At 41.7% G+C, this 16,435-nt stretch overlaps 1 protein-coding gene across 1 annotated transcript in view; it reads right to left on the bottom strand.

The window, feature by feature from the left end:
* pappab (pregnancy-associated plasma protein A, pappalysin 1b) overlaps nucleotides 1–16,435 on the bottom strand; it is a 107,035-nt gene that overhangs the window by 82,952 nt on the left and 7,648 nt on the right. Inside the window, exons 2-5 of the mRNA XM_018758954.2 lie at nucleotides 12,390–13,473; nucleotides 1,314–1,459; nucleotides 761–1,054; nucleotides 84–276 (exon numbers count right to left, since the gene is read on the bottom strand). Of these exons, the coding sequence (XP_018614470.2) occupies nucleotides 84–276; nucleotides 761–1,054; nucleotides 1,314–1,459; nucleotides 12,390–13,473 (1,717 nt within the window). The remainder of the gene's footprint in view (nucleotides 1–83; nucleotides 277–760; nucleotides 1,055–1,313; nucleotides 1,460–12,389; nucleotides 13,474–16,435) is intronic.

The following is a 16,435-nucleotide window of genomic DNA, read 5'->3' as shown; positions in this document are numbered from 1 at the left end:
CTACTCTAATATTGCAGGACTATTCCAATGAAAGAATACCATCCACTGACCGCAGGGAAGCCCACGTGGCCTTAAAGCTTCACCTGTCATAGAAGTGTCCTGTAATTGGTGGGAACCATTCAAGTGTGAGTGTGTCTGGCTCCTGTTCCACCACTTGAGGAGCTATAGGCACTGGAGGTGGCTTGCTGTCTGGTTGCCAGGACTGGTAAATCAGGTCCAGATAGCAGTGCATCCTAGCCACTTGATTGAGTGTGAAGGAGTCAGTGCAGTCGTCATCTTCGTATAGGAGAGAAAACAAATGTTTAGAAAAGCTGATCGGCGAGAAGCACGGAGAAATATAAACAAAACTTCATGCTGGGGGAGGTAGGGAGAAAAGGCAGAGCGCACACACACACACACACACACACACACATCATCTGAACCGCTTGTCCCATACGGGGTCACAGGGAGCCGGAGCCTAACCCTGCAACACAGGGCGTAACGCTGGAGGGGGAGGGGACACACCCAGGACAGGATGCCAGTCCATCAGAAAGGGCAGAGCTCACAACAATAAATGTTTGGACATTATTATATAACAAGGACCTATCTTTTACAGCGGAAAAACAATGTCCAGAGGGGTTTTACATTCTAGTCTGTAAAGGTGTGGTCTCTCACCTGCATAACTAGTATCCTCATTGAAATGTTTGGGGAGTTGGACAGTCCCTTATCTATTTCACTCATGTACTTGTTAAAGGGTGTGTGGAGTGGGAAAGTCTTTCACCTGCATAACTCATGTAGTTGTTGAAGGGTGTGTGGGTGAAACGGCGTCGGCCGCAGGTATCGTTGCCCGGCTCAGGGTCCCTGCAGTGCTTGTACTTGGGAGTGGGGTTAGTGTCAGCACACAGGTCTCCCGTCTCAAAGGAAGGATCAGTCTCCCAGCATGCGTCATTGCAGGATTCCACCTCGGAGATCCCTCTGAAGACATGGTAGAGGCCCAGGCTGTGACCAATCTCATGGATCATGGTGTGGGTGTGGCCAAATGTGCCATAGAAGGACGGGTTTAGCACAATTCCGCCTACAAAAGACATAGAGAGTAGTGTAGCACATATTTTTACAACACACATAAATATACACAAAATGTCTGTAAATCTAACAGGACAAAAAACCTTCAACAAAATACAAGCTTGTTCACAGTACAAACATACTGGACTGGCAAATTTACACAACGGGCTTGTACTGTTTTCCTGACATGAACTAAATATAAAGAAAAAATAAAAAAGTAGAAAGAGAAACATGAATTGGTTATAATTATATAAATAAACCGCTTTTATTACCTAAATGTGTTAAAGCTTCTTTATCCCACGGCCAAGTGGCAACACCAGCCAGGTCTTCATCCGAGGAGTTGGCAAAAAAGATGTTCAGATGCGTGGAACCATCTAGATTCAGTATGTCCTTCAGTTCTTTTACATCCAAGTACGCCCTGGTGGTTAGACAGGGTTTAGAACAGAACTAATGAAACCATCCGACAACCACTTGACACCATGCCTGGCTAGACTACTTTCATGCACAAAGGGAATGTTTTAAGTTTCAGTATTTATTAAATAATTTTAAGTATTAAGTATTATAAGTATTTATTGTATTTATTTTTCCTTCCAATATTAAACTGAAGTCAAATTCATGACAGAGATGTATTCATTGTAAATGACTTGGCAGAGTTGCCACGGCCATTGCACAAGCTCAAAGAAATAATTTATGAACTTATTTGTGAAATTCTCACAGAGAAAAATAGTGAAAAAACATGTTTAGTCTATACTTGGCCTCTGCAAAAGTTCATATGCAATAACAGACATATATTATCACTGTAGAGGAAGAACTGCAGCATGAAAAACAAAAAAGTAGATTGTTTTTATTACGTAAATTTGAATGTTAAGATAATTTAATTAAAATGTTGCTCTAACACAGTAGCTTCTTGACCTGCAAGTTGTTTTGTTTGGCAAATATAAATAAATTGTGAACAACTGCCAAACACAGTCTGTGCTCCGCGAACACGAGCCAGAGCCACAGCAAGTGTCACAACTGCTCTTCAGCAAGGGCAGCGTCCTCCAGATTCACAGCCCAGATGAGGCACCTGTCATGTGGGGAAAGACTTATTATGAATGAAATCTGAGCCACGCAAGGAGTCCACGTCTACAGGGTCAAGGGTCAGTGGACCTGTCTAGTTAGGAATGCAACATGTCATCTAGTCCATTGCAATCATCCTCTCCTCTAACATGCTAATTATTTCTTTTCAAAGTCCTCCTCCGTATTTCACCAGGGGCAGGATTTTCCTGGGTGTCCCCAAAAAAATTCTAAAAGAGCCAGATGTGCAAAACAGAAACAAGGACCATGTTGACAGACTGAGAGGAAACCCAGCTGACATCGCAAGGGTAAAAGAACACATTATGACACATTTCTCTCTATGCAAATGGTGCACACCTTTTATTGTTTCCAATTGTTTCTTTCACATTCCGGGGGCAACTTTTTTTCTCTGGTTAAACAACAGAGCATTTCAGTTGCCATTCTGATTTCAATGAATAAGCTCATCAAGTCAAAGTCTCTTTGTATCTGACGCACATGTCTTTTTCACATTTCATATTTCATATTTTTTGCATCCCCTGCAAGTTCTTTCATTCCACAGAAAAACACAGTACATCTGTAAACGTAAAGTTTAATGCTTGTATTAAATCATTATAGGTCAAGTTCTGTATAGTCTTCACACTCAAGCAGGGTGTGACACAGGGGCCATGTGTTCAGGAGGTTTTACAGTACTCATGGATTATACATCTTTTCCACACAGATGACTTCCATGTCAGAACTTGTTCAATGTGCATCAGAAAAATGGTCTTTTCACAGCAAAATGAAAAACTGTAACTACACCTAATAATGTATGACAGATATTAAATCATCAGTAATTTATTTTTTTAGACTTTTTTTGTCCTTTTCTACATCTCTGGTATTCACTGATAAGTGAAAATGTGACCTCTTTGAAGGCCCCAAAAAAACCATCCCCCTTTATACTCCCGGAACAAAAAAAAATAAAAGACATGCTCAAACCCCCACTGCAGACACCCCAAAAAACATCTCTAACCCCTACACCACCCGCAAACGCCCCCGACCTCACTTGTTGTCTTTGAAGCCACATCTGTTCACCAGCTCACTGTTCTGAGTTAAGGGATGAATAGGGCTCACTGGCTAGACTGAATCGTACTAAGAGAGGAATCAAACTGTGTCTTCATGCATGGTAAAAAGATGGCTGTATGAAAACACCAATCTTCTTGAAAGAAGATCTTATTTGTAAATCTTAAAGCATTTCATGGGAATCTTTCCTGACAGAAAATGTAAGGCTAATGGTATTGTACGGATAACTTTTTTATACTCATCTAACATCTTTAAAGGATAACTAACAACGTCTCCAAGGAATCATTGTTTCAGAGAGTTTTTTTCCATTTTACTTAAGTTTCATTAAGTTCAGTTTGAGCATCTATGCATTTTTTTAATGAAAATAGAAGAAAATACTGGATGTTAGGGTGTTCAGTGGTTTAAGGTCTCAGTTACGTACATTGTGCAAGAGAAAAGCAGAGATTGTAGGTGGTGATGGTGTTACAATCCATGGCAGTTGTGAAACCCTGTCACTGTCCCATGAACATCAGGCCAGATGTGCATAACTCCCTAGTCAGTCTCTTTGCAAAGACCACCATGCTCAGCCTTGCACTTTCGCCAAGGCAGCAAAGTGAGGAAACTTCATCACTCCACTCCATCTTACATGCACATGCATGCGTATACAAACACATCCATCCATCCACCTACCTATATGCAAACGCTGTGAAACACTAAAGGAGTATTAACTTTAATGATGTTTTGTGCTCCAACTCATCGCTAATGTCAAAAATTGAATTTGCAGAGAGTGCTAACTGTTGTTGTAAGGATCTTACAGTTGGCAGTTCCCTGTGAAACACCTAAGCATTATGGTTGAAAGCACTACAGATCTCACTCAGAATCATTGTGATGGTGTGGCTTCCGCTTCAGAGTTTCAGAGCAGTTAGTGTGTCAACAACTGCTACTTTAAAATATAAATTTAATAATAAAAAAGAACAGAAAATCCACCAGGGATTCAGTACCACTAGAATTTCATAATCTATTACAGAAACACCTCGCCAACACTGAACTGGATGAGATTTAAGAACATAAACTTCCAGAGGAGCGTCCCATCTGACTTACTTTTGGAAAGGTCAATCGTAGCTCTTCTAGAGGAAACAAAGGCTACAACCTCCCTAGAATTAAGCAAAGGGATCTTCAAGAGGGGTTAAACAGATGATGACGGCATTTCTTTTCTCTTTCTCATAAGAAACGATTCAAGTGAGAAGTTGTTACATGGGGGCCACTATCAAAGGACAGCCAAGGTCGGCTTATGAAAACCAGGAAGCTTGCTCCAGGGACAGGCCTGTGGAGAGCACATGATATAAGGTTTCCCTCGTAATAATTTCAGGAATTTCATTATTTCCTATGAAAATATTTGGCTGGTCTTTTGGCTATGCAGAAGGGGAAAAAAGGGTCAGAGGGTTTAATGGCAAGATGAATAAGTCAGCTATTGAGCAAACAGAAAGCAAATTTTAACAGGGTCTTGCTTTAATAAAATCGCCCACTACTGTAGGTGAAAGCCACCTAATCTGAGTTCTATTAAGCCTAATCCACTGGCTCTGTTACAAAAAGACAGAAGAAATGTGCATGCAAACCCATTGTAAAAATGAAATATGGATGTATCTTTATTTGCGTACTGTATGTACTCATCATTTACTTTTTTTGTGGGTGTCTGTGTATACATCGAGTGAGTGCCAAAGCTGGGTGCCAAAGGGAACCGACTTTCTGTTGGATGTTCTGCTACGCTGTCGTCCAGCATCTCCTCCATCATGCACCAAAGGCACAGCTCACATGTGGTGCCCCAAAAGCTGTATCTGCATACATTTTCACATGGGCTGAGTCGCTCGGGAGATGCATAATTTTCCATAATATCTATCTGTATACTGTTTACACTCTTAAGGCCAGAATGTCACACAATGCCTACAGCCACTTGTCCTGAGCAGGGTCACGGCAAACCGGAGCCTAACTCGGCAACACAGGGCACAAGGCTAAAAGGGTAGGGGGAAACACCCAGGACAGGACACCAGTCTGTCACTAGGCACTCCAAGCAGAACTCGAACCCCATACCCACCACACAGCACACAGCTGCCAAGCCCGCTGTGCCAGTGCACCCCCACTAAGGCTGGAATCTTTAAACAAAATTATTATCAACAAAGCACTCCACTAAATGCAGACATCCAAGGGAATCATTTCTATGTGACTGGCCACAGAGTGCTCAGACTGGCATGTTGATGCATTTATATTTAATACATATTAAATGTATGATTATGGCTTCATCCATTTACACCCATATATTATTTATCTAAACCCATAAAATCGCCTTGTACAGATATCCTGCTTGCTTGTGGTCCAGAGCTTTAGGTGTACTGGTTTGTCATTGCTCAGCTGACAGCCCAGAATATTACAATTTGGTGGGTCTTCAGGAAGCCTTTCCCTAAACCATAAAGGTTATCTATGTTGCCACGGGTGCTACAAGAGAACCCCTTAACGACATAACAGTGGCATAGTGGTGCAGTGGATAGTGCTGCTGTCTCATAGTGCTTGTATAATGTGACTGGACATGTGGTCAGTCCTCACTCAGGCTGTGTGAAATTCTCATGTTATCCTCATTTTCACATGGGGTCTCTCTAGCACTGCAAAGAAATGCATTTCAGGTTAATTGGTACTGTGCTTTGGAAATAAGTCTCTGCTAAATGAAGAAATGCAAATGTTTGTCACTTGACTTGGAAATTGTCATATTTAAAGCCAATGTCTTTAATCACTGTGATATTTCATCCCAGTATTTAGATGGCCTTTGTCCCACATGATGCCAATTGAATTTGTCAGTCCTGTCAATTTGATTAGCAGAACCTGCTCGCCCTGCAACTTGCCGCTGAATTTCTACACAGTGTTGTTGAAGCCCAGGGGGAGATTATAAGGGGTTGAGATTTTAGGGTATAAAGGAATTCTGCTCTCAGATTTATTCAGGAACCCCCAGTGTGAGTATAATCCTGACTTTGTCAATTGCGAAAAAGAGGGAAAGAACTGGACAATTTACTGGCAGTCAAACAATGTGTGAAAAGCCACAACCTGCCAAAATAGTGAAAGACAGCAACCCTGCATGTGTGTATATGCATGTATGACAGTGACTGAGTGTGTGTGTGTGTGTGTGTGTGTGTGTGTGTGTGTAAAGACAGAACAGTGGATGCTTCCACAGCTTATGGGGTAAAAGTGTCTTCAAGCTGACCACAGAAACAAATCTACTCTCTGCACAATGGAATCTTAAGGGCCCCTTAATTACAAGCATTTACACAAGGAAATCCCTTCTCCCTCCCCCAGGCCTCTCTATTCCCCTGCTGAAAGGATGAGCACTGAGGCACAGCTGCCTGTTGTCACAGATAACTGCACTTTTGGCAACAGGAGTTTTTACTGGCCTATCAAGCCTTTAAAAGAAAGGTGCTAAGAGCACGCTTTATACGAAAATCCTCTATTAGGTAAAGCCATTAACATCCCCTGGTTTACAAGCTGAGGGGCTTAAATTTAGACTCCAGGTTGTTAAGTACTGAACTCAAGGGCCCTCTGAGAAAATCCAGTAAAGGAAGAGGAAAGGCTTTCCATTAGTGTGTGTTTAACGGGTGACTGCTGACAGGGTGACTGTGGAAAGATCTCAGAAGTGACCAGTGACCACCTTGTAGTTCCACCCTTGGTGAACAGTGGAGGTGGAAGCTGACACATTGAAGGACATACAGTAACTACTCCGGCGGTTATTCATTGTAATTTGGATGTTCTAAGTAAGAAGGAAACAAGCCCAATGAACAATTCACAAGATATCACAAGAATTACGGAGACATAATTCAGTGTGTTTGACCCATCGACCAGCTCCTCTGCTTTAATATCAGTCTTAATAACAAAACTGGTCCCAGGTATGAACCCTAATATTAGCTGCTCTACAAAGCATCTTCAGTAATAGAGGAATTCTGATAATAGTTTTTCATAGTGCTGCATATACCAAAAAAAAACCACCACCAACTAAATAACCATCAATAAACCAATTCAGCATTATACTTGCTATTGCTGTAGTATTCACACTGGGCCCCCTTTTTTAAAGCATTCTTCCAGTTTCTTACAGTAGATGAAGTCTTCCCCAAGGCACTTCTGAGACAGACTCTTGGCAAAACATAAGAGGTAACAGGCTGTGAGGCTAACATAACAAACTTGAGCCTTTGTGTCCATTGTTTCTTGCTCATTTAGTTCGTTGTTCAGGATTCCACAATCAACAAGGAATGTAAAATTATGTTTGTTATGCAGCCCTCGGCAAGGAACTCCAGACATACCATAATCAAACAAAAATAAGCGACCAGTTAAAGAGCTTATCTTTCGAACTGACACACACATTTCTCTTTCTCTCTCTCCTCCACCTTCTTTGTCCCACACAAACTGTCTCTGCCAGAAAACCTGTGTCACTTTCAAAATGTAGACAAAAATAGTTTAATAAAAATTGCTAGTAAATCATTTCTTAATGCAATCCAAAAATCCATGACTTTAAATAGGAATCTCAAAGGGTTAAACCAGAAAATCATAACCAGACCTCCTGGTACACAGCAGTGAATTCTTTAAATTGGAATTAAACCGTATGCAGCAAGCCTTAAAAATGCTCCACGTCAAAAGCGAACAAGGATCAAAACTTTTAGAAAAGAAGGCCTGTCCTGTACTGTTTTATTCTTGTTTCACATGTAGCACATAAAAATGCTTACTGTGTGCCACTAACTTTCTTGCATTTCTGCTACTCCAAAGAATCTCACACCACTCTCAATAAAACACATTGGTAGTGTAAAACTACACTCTTTAAACACAGCGACAAACACAAAAACAAACACCTGCTTTCATGGAGGTCCCCAAACAAAATGAGGTCACAAAGCTATTTAGGACATCTGTAAATGTAGGTTTTGTGAGTTCATTGCCCAAAGTTCTAAATGGACACACACCAAGTCTTTTGTGTCAACAAAACATTACGAGACCAAAGAAAGACGCAAACAGAAAAACAAACGATTGCATGAAGCTAGAGTGGCAATACCGGTAAGGACTCCCAGAGAGAGGCAGGACATTCTGGAGTCCAACCTCTCAGGGGTTCTCATCTGGGGCCACTGGCTCTCAGCTACAGACCATTAGGGATTAGGAGAGTGGTAAAACATGTTCCTTTCTTGATGATTTCAGACAGAGCAGTGGACTCCACTTAGGCAGAATATGAACATTCTCTGGCAATCTCAGGACAACGTGTCCATCATATTATGCCTAACATGTGCTGAACATCCCAGCAACCATGTACTTGCATCAAATCAAATGATATAACACTTTGTACCTCCGAAATTTTGCTGAAAGGCTTGTCTTCTTGTGGGCAGAGCTATTTTGATGAGACAGAACAGAAACAGAGGAAAATGAATTGCCCCCATCAGTTTTATGAAGCATCTAGCTGCTAAATTATATTTATCATGAAAATCTACCTAGCTATGTCTAATTGTTAAAAAACATTACATTTTTAAGCACTCTGTTCACTTTTTCAGCGGTGGCACAGCGGGTTTGGCCGTGCACTGCTCTTTGGCGGGTCTGGGGTCCGAGTCCCACTTGGGGTGCCTTACAATGGACTGGCGTCCTGTCGAGGGTGTGTCTCCTCTGCCCTTCGACCTTCCAGCCTGTGTTGCCGGGTCAGGCTCTGATTCGCCGCGACCCCGCTTGGGACAAGCGGTTTCAGACAGTGTGTGTGTGTGTGTGTGTGTGTGTGTGTGTGTGTGTGTGTGTGTGTGTGTGTGTGTGTGTGTGTGTGTGTGTGTGTGTGTGTGTGTGTGTGTGTGTGTGTGTGTGTGTGTGTGTGTTCAAGGTTTCATTCATAGCATAGTGGCTACAGATGTTGTCTTGCAATCAAGGGATCCATGTTTGAATCCAGTCTCGTGCTCAAGCACCCCAGCATGGTACTTACCCCAATGTTTCTTCTGGTAAAAAATGACTTAGGTGTTTAAATAGATAAAACAATTGTAAGCGGCATACAAGCCTAATATTTTATGTTGCTTTGGAAAAATAGAGTCAGCAAAAAGAATAAATGATTGTTCAAAAACTTCTGAAAACATAAAAGCCAGTGCGGCACATTCAGATCCCCAAGTGGCACATTCAGTACACTGTGTCCTGTAATGTCAGCTGGAAATGACATTTGGATTACATTCTGTTTCAGTGCGCTACTGAATTTCATCTGTGGCTTTTGTACATTCAAACACCAAATGAAAGCAAAGTTCATGTGTACATCGTAACTCTTTCATAATCCTTAAGAAATAAAGCTAAATAATAGAAAAACAGCAAAGTTCTTTTGCATTTGGTAACTAACAATACCCACTAGGGGATGGTGGTAAATGTCTTGACTTCTTTTCTATGTAGTTACCCTGGTGGGCTCTTCTTTGGGAGCACTTGTGATGACAGCTAGTGCACCATGTCTCTTCCTCTCAGCTGACAGATATGGAAGAGTACCTTGGTTTCGGAGTAAAAGGAAATAACTCCTCAGCCCTCATGCTGATATAAACTTCCCACAGTCACACTTAAGGCACAGTCCTCAGACATAATCAGTTGTCGCAGAGACTTGTCTATCTACATATTCATGAGCATCTAATGACTAAGTGACTGACTGAGAAGACACAGTAGGAACAACTGTTTGCTTAACAAAATGTGTTGCAAAGATTGTTGTGGTTAAGATGATTGGTGGTGATTTTTGGTGCTATAACTGGCTACAAATTAGTGAGTCATGCAGTCCTGCTGCCCAGAAAATTGAGGGTATTTATGATCAGAAGCAAAGGTCTGTATATTAGTACAACATCTCAAACTGAGTAGGTGGTGCAGTCACAAGAAGTTACATGACAGTGGATGTAACATCAAGCTGTTAATTGAACTCAGGAGCAAAGTAAAAAAAAGACGTGAAGGTGAGCAACTGAAATACCTAAACATTACGTTTGTGGCTCCACACCACTCAGCTGCACACTGGGGCTAATGACATCAGGGCTGTGTCTCTGAAGCAGTCCTGCTCTTTCAGTCTTCTCTCATGATATCATGACTTATTAGGATCAGGTCAACAAGAATTAAAAAGTAACAGTTTTTTTACGCACTCTTACTACATATGTGTTTCTGAAACATTTCAATCTGAAATCTAGAGTGTACCAGAATGTCGGAAAGTATCAATATTTAAAAGGAAGAGAGTGAGAAGGAGCAGTAAACTCTTTCACGCTGCATTTTCACTCCATAGCCTTCATTGCCCCCTCCAACCCCCAAATATTCTAAAAGGTTCTGTACTCTCAAAGGCAGTCTCCGAAGGGACTCCCACTAAGTAATGTTGCTGGAAATCCTGCCCTGAGCAGTAATTGCCTCTCTCAGCTGTCCAGAGGGACAAGGTTTCCATTCTCACTCACTCTCTATCAGTCCCCTTTTATAAGCATGAAATAAATCTCAAAATGGGAAAGATATTTCAGACTTTTCCAGGGGAAAGATCTCGTTTTCCTCCCCTCAAGTTACCAAGAGAGCAGTTTGTCTTGCCCTCTGAGCTAGAGAATCTTATCACTCTTGAACAAAGGCCAAAGCGGAGGTGTGGCCCCACAGGACATGAACCAAGGACCCGAAACACAGAACCACACGAAATCTGAGTCACAGAGATGAGGCCTGGAAGGTGAACAGGGCCACGAAACACTTTATCACAGGCTTGAGGTCAAAACCTGCACATTCTAAAGCCACCAAAATTATTCTTATCTGACTTTTTTAACAAGGTTTAATATCAATTGTGTTTGAAACTGAAAATCCCTTCTTGAGTGAATAAACGAACAAATACTGAAATTGGACCAAGTTAGTCAAAAGTGGCAGTGCTCTTCTTGAGGGGGTTATACACAGTACACAGAACAACAAATTTTCCAAATTGTTTTCCATTCATGCTTAGTCAGCTTCTCACTTCTGAAATACGGCACTGGAATGTGTACTGTGACAGAAGGTTAATGGCTTCTGTTCCTCAAACAGACCTCATAACAGCATAGATGACTTTTCGGGTTACTTTCACAACATAGACCCAATCAGAACAAAAGAGGACTCTATGATAAAGCACTATGACTATCTTGCTATAAATCCTGGAACAAGTAAGAAGCGGGCCAGTCACCTATGTTTTTCAATATGAACTTACATGACAATGAAAAATCACTGACTGTTTTTGTTTTTTTGTTGACATGTCATGATACATAGTTCATTATGAACTATATCAATAATTTATTTTGATAGGTTGTTACTTCTATGCCAGCAGAAGCAAAGAGAGAGAGCTATAGAAAGTCAATATAGAGTTATGCTGTAGCAGCGAGAAACAGCAAGTGTTTGTTCCCACTCTTTAATGACCATTTAAACACTCACAGAAGCATATCTTAAAACAAAGCAATATTATTTACATTAAGAAATGGTTCCTCTCCTCATTAGATAAAGAGGAGGATAAAATTCAGCTGATAATGTGTTATCTGTTTGCCTTGACAGGCACAGAATGAAAGAGTAGAGAACCACACTTCTGCCCTTTGTGTTAGTGAAGAATACAGAAGACAAAGATTTATACTGATTTCATAGGATTTTCCACCCTACAACACAACACACACACACATTTCCAGAACCGCTTGTCCCTTACGGGGTCACGGGGAACCGGAGCCTACCCGGCAACACAGGGCGTAAGGCCGGAGGGGGAGGGGACACACCCAGGACAGGACGCCAGTCCGTCGCAAGGCACCCCAAGCGGGACTCGAACCCCAGACCCACCGGAGAGTAGGACTGCGGTCCAACCCACTGCGCCACCGCACCCCCCACTACAACACAACAAAAAATACTAAATGCCCTTCTTACAACTTTTAACATTTTATAACTCTTAAACATACTGAATTTCCCCCTTGGGATCAATAAAGTATCTATCTATCTATCTATCTATCTATCTATCTATCTATCTATCTATCTATCTATCAATCACACTTTCAGTTATTATTCATATTGCTGACACTTTTGCCCATAGCAACTTACAATGTTAGGCATGCTATAGCAAGGTACTTATAATTATTTAAAGATTCAAACCCAATGCCACCAACATACATTTCAATACCCTTGTAAAATTTTGCAGTACTGTATTTACAGTGCTCTTTTCCTACATTTCCTCAGGTGATAAAGGAATATTTAATGTGCTCAAGCAGATCCATGAATAACTGAGGGCTGACCTGAGAGGTGATGCAGGGTTGAAGCATGTTTTTGTGACATCAGTGATGTTGGGGTTGCAGCAGTCTCCGCTGTCATAGTAGTAGTTATCCCAGTTGCACTCTGGGTTACATTCTCCATTGCCTTGCTTTTTCTCAGGGCAGCTGGTCTTCTGCTTCTTGCAGTAGCCGGCATCAAAGCCTGTAAGTGTATGGTTGCACTCCAGATCACATTCCTCGTCGCCCACCTTGCTGATGTCACAGTTAGCCAGTACCAGGCGATTCCTCAGGGAAGAGTTGTACACATTGTGCACTGTGAGCTCCCACGTGATGTTGTACATGCGGAAGGCATCGTTCAAGTGCTGGTGCTGTAAATGGATCTGGTGCTCTGTGACAGTGGGCCTGCGGTGGTCCTCATCATACACATTCACCACACGGTAGCGTACCGTCTTGGGCTTCCGGAAACTCCAAAACAGATTGTAGTTGGTCACCACCTCTATATTGTCGCATACTGTCTGCCCACAGGGCGGTGGCTCCAGAGTTGTATCCAGCCACCCCCCGAAATCCCCTTCAAAGGCTCTGACTGTATCCTCTGTTTGTGGGAAACTTCCGTCTTTCACAGTGATCCACTTGTGGGAGATGTTACTGAAGTTCTCATGAATGACCTGCAGGGAAAAGTCATCTGGATGCTCGTGGACTCTACGTCGCATATCTTTCCTGATCTCCTGTTGGGAGCGTGCATACTTCCACAGGTCCAACTGTTCCACGACACCACGGTAATTGTGGTTGAGAGCATTGCCACCAATCATGAGCACCTTGCACTTTTTTGTAAGAGGACTGAAGATCTCACCAGACTGCTCCCTACTCACAGCAACTTGGGCACCATTCACAAACAGTTTCATGTGCAGCCCATTATAGGTGATTGCCACATGGGTCCATTGGTTGGGCTGGTAACGCGTATTGGAGGTAATGGAGGTGACTTTGTGAGCACGATCAGTCTTGAGGGAGAAGAAGAAACGAGGATCCCGATTGCCCTGTTCACTCACAGCCTTGATTCCCAGCAGCCAGCCTCGATCATTTGAAGTATAGAAGCACTTATCATAGAGTCCTGCAACCAAGAGAAACCACAAAGTAGATATGAGCATTTTGCCACTGGAACAAACCAAGTCTGACACAACTGTAGCATATCTTCTTATAATTTATACCTTACTAGCTTTAAAAAATACTAGTATTAACATTGTTATATGAAATACAAATATATGTTTTTAAAAAATGCTAAATTAGAAGTACCATGATATTGATCCTAGTTCTAAACTGTGGTCCTGACATTTTGAGCAAGTAGCACATACATAATCCATTCTATCCAGCTTGAGCTGAGATGTCTGTCACAGTATTCCCTACTGTGCCAAAGGCTCTGTTCAATTGCCCTCCTAGTGGTGCAGACACACTTGTGTTTATTCAAAGGGATACAGATTTCACTTTTATCTCACAGCAGGAGAGACACACAAATACATAACAACATTGCAAAAAGTACATTCATACAGGCTTCTCTGAAATGAATACTGAAGAGGTCACATTTACAAGCATATATAACTCACAGTTTAAAATTCACACAGTTCTCTACTTACACACAGAAAGAAAAAGCTATGAGAAAAGAAATTTCTATTCAAAATACTCACCTTGGTAACACACAGAACGGAAACAATCACTGTCCCCCCACCCCACCCACTGCGAGAAGGGAAAAAGTTTATAAGAAAGTGGTAAAGGTGCTAAAATAAAAAATTCCAAAAATGCAAAGAAAAGCCTTCCCTCTCATTTTAAAATTTGTGATACACACAGGGGGCAATTTCGGGTCAACTGTTCACAATGCACAATGCATGAAATGCATGTTTTTGGACAGTGGGAGGGAACAAGAGCACAAAGAGGAACCTCATGGAATCACAGGGTGACAAACACAGACTGAGCATGGAACAAACCAATGCCCAATGGCACAGCCCAGGCATTCTGAAGCATCTGCTCTAGCTGCTGTCTCACAACCCTGTGCTCACAATTTAAACAGTTGTATCATTTTGACTGAAATAATTATGGGTAAGTATCTTGCTGATGGGTACTACAGGAGGGTAATATACAAGGATACTTATGCTACCTGCTGAAAACATACCAAACTCCACAGAAAGAGATTCAAACCCATGTCCCATAGTGCAGGAGGTGTAAGCCACCAGCACTTCTGGCAGTATCACTGCTCAAGAACAACTTAAAACAACAAATTAAATAGTGAAAATAATGGCTGAATAAATGAGGTAAATGGAGAAAACAAATAACTCTTGAATGCATTATTTATTTTTCCCATTTTCACTACCAGTAATTAAGAGTTCATTTTACAAAATTTCACCTTAAGAGCAAATTTTCAGGACAAAATTATACTTATTATGGGAAGTCTGCAGTCTGTTTCATTCTAAAAGTAGTTTGACTTCAAATTACTTATGAGCAAATAATCTGAGATTTAAAACAAATCTGAGATTACCAGTCATCTCTTGACTAAAGAATTATTTATTTGGAAGTACAATATACCGTATCAAATCTATTTTAATACATATAACAGAAAGTGCACCACAATCCTAGTAGGACAAGCGGGTAAGAGGATGGATGGATGGCTGGATAACAGAAAGTGTTAAATAATTTCACTCAAAACTACTTCCTGTATAATAGGAGTCAATGGGAAATTAAAGCAGAGCATGAAGATAAGCACACACACACATTTTCAGAACGGCTTGTCCCATACAGGGTCACGGGGAACCGGAGCCTACCCGGTAACACAGGACGTAAGGCTGGAGGGGGAGGGGACACACCCAGGACGGGACGCCAGTCCGTCACAAGGCACCCCAAGCAGGACTCGAACCCCAGACCCACTGGAGAGCAGGACTGTGGTCCAACCCACTGCGCCACCTCACCCCCCCGGCATGAAGATAAGCATTTTTTTAATCAATAACATTAATTCTTCTTTAGGCTTTTAGCTGTCCACTGTGTTTGAAAATTTAAATGTCCAATTCTAAATTATTTTTTGCTGTTTACTCACAGGTCACAATACCTCTGGTACTAACCTTCAGTGGGAACCTTAGTCAGAGCTCTTTGCTCTTTCCTACAAGTAATAATACAAAAAAATGCATAAAAGACCTCCTCCTGCCCCAGTCCTCAGCATCTTCCAGCTGCCAATACAGTGTTGCCTGTGGGTGGCAATGGAACTGCAGCCACTAGCCTGGATCTTGGGCATCAAACAGGAAACGACCAGCCCACCATCAAAGTCACCGCACACCAGCAAAGTTGGACATTCTGAAAAGTATATTTACAAAACAAATTGCACAATTATTTTACATATATATCATTGCATGCATTTTTATGAGGAACAAAGAAAAGCTTTTCGAAAAGCTTTTAATGATTCCGAAGTGCATTTTTTATTATTCTGCATCTTAAATCATGCTTCAGACATACAACACAATGAGTTATTGGCTAAGAATGAGAGATAAAAACTGGGGAACAAGTGGTTCGTGTTGGCAGCTGGAGGACTCTGAGTAGCAAAAGGGAGTTGAACTCTGTGGTCATGGAGAAAAGACAACACCTGGAAGGGAGGGATCCTGAGGTCACCTGCACGGGGTGGCAGGGAGAGTCCAGCCACTGCCCAACCACCAGATGTAGTTCTGGGATTAAAGGGGTGAGACATCAATGACGGGTAGCTTCCAGGTAATAACTCTGCAGCTGGTCCAAAGGCATTGCTCAACAGGAAATACGTCTACCTGTACACATAACTACTTGGTCTGCACACTGAAATATACTGCATCTGACAGTCAAGCTTTACTACTAACATGAAATATAAATTTAATGTAAACAAGATGAAGCGGTTGCATTCTTGCATCTGAGTTTGCTAAAGCAAGAAGTAGTAGGTTCATTACATACCGTGTAAAATATCTGAATCTGACGGTGTTTTGAAAAAAAGTCATCAGAAAAAAATGTCAGTGTGTTAATTGGATAGAAAAGCATGACTCTCATACCAGGTTGTCTAGATCACCCTGGTC

Source organism: Scleropages formosus, chromosome 17, assembly GCF_900964775.1.
Source record: "Scleropages formosus chromosome 17, fSclFor1.1, whole genome shotgun sequence".
Lineage (NCBI taxonomy): Eukaryota > Metazoa > Chordata > Actinopteri > Osteoglossiformes > Osteoglossidae > Scleropages > Scleropages formosus.
This window is presented reverse-complemented; position numbering and strand designations above follow the sequence as displayed.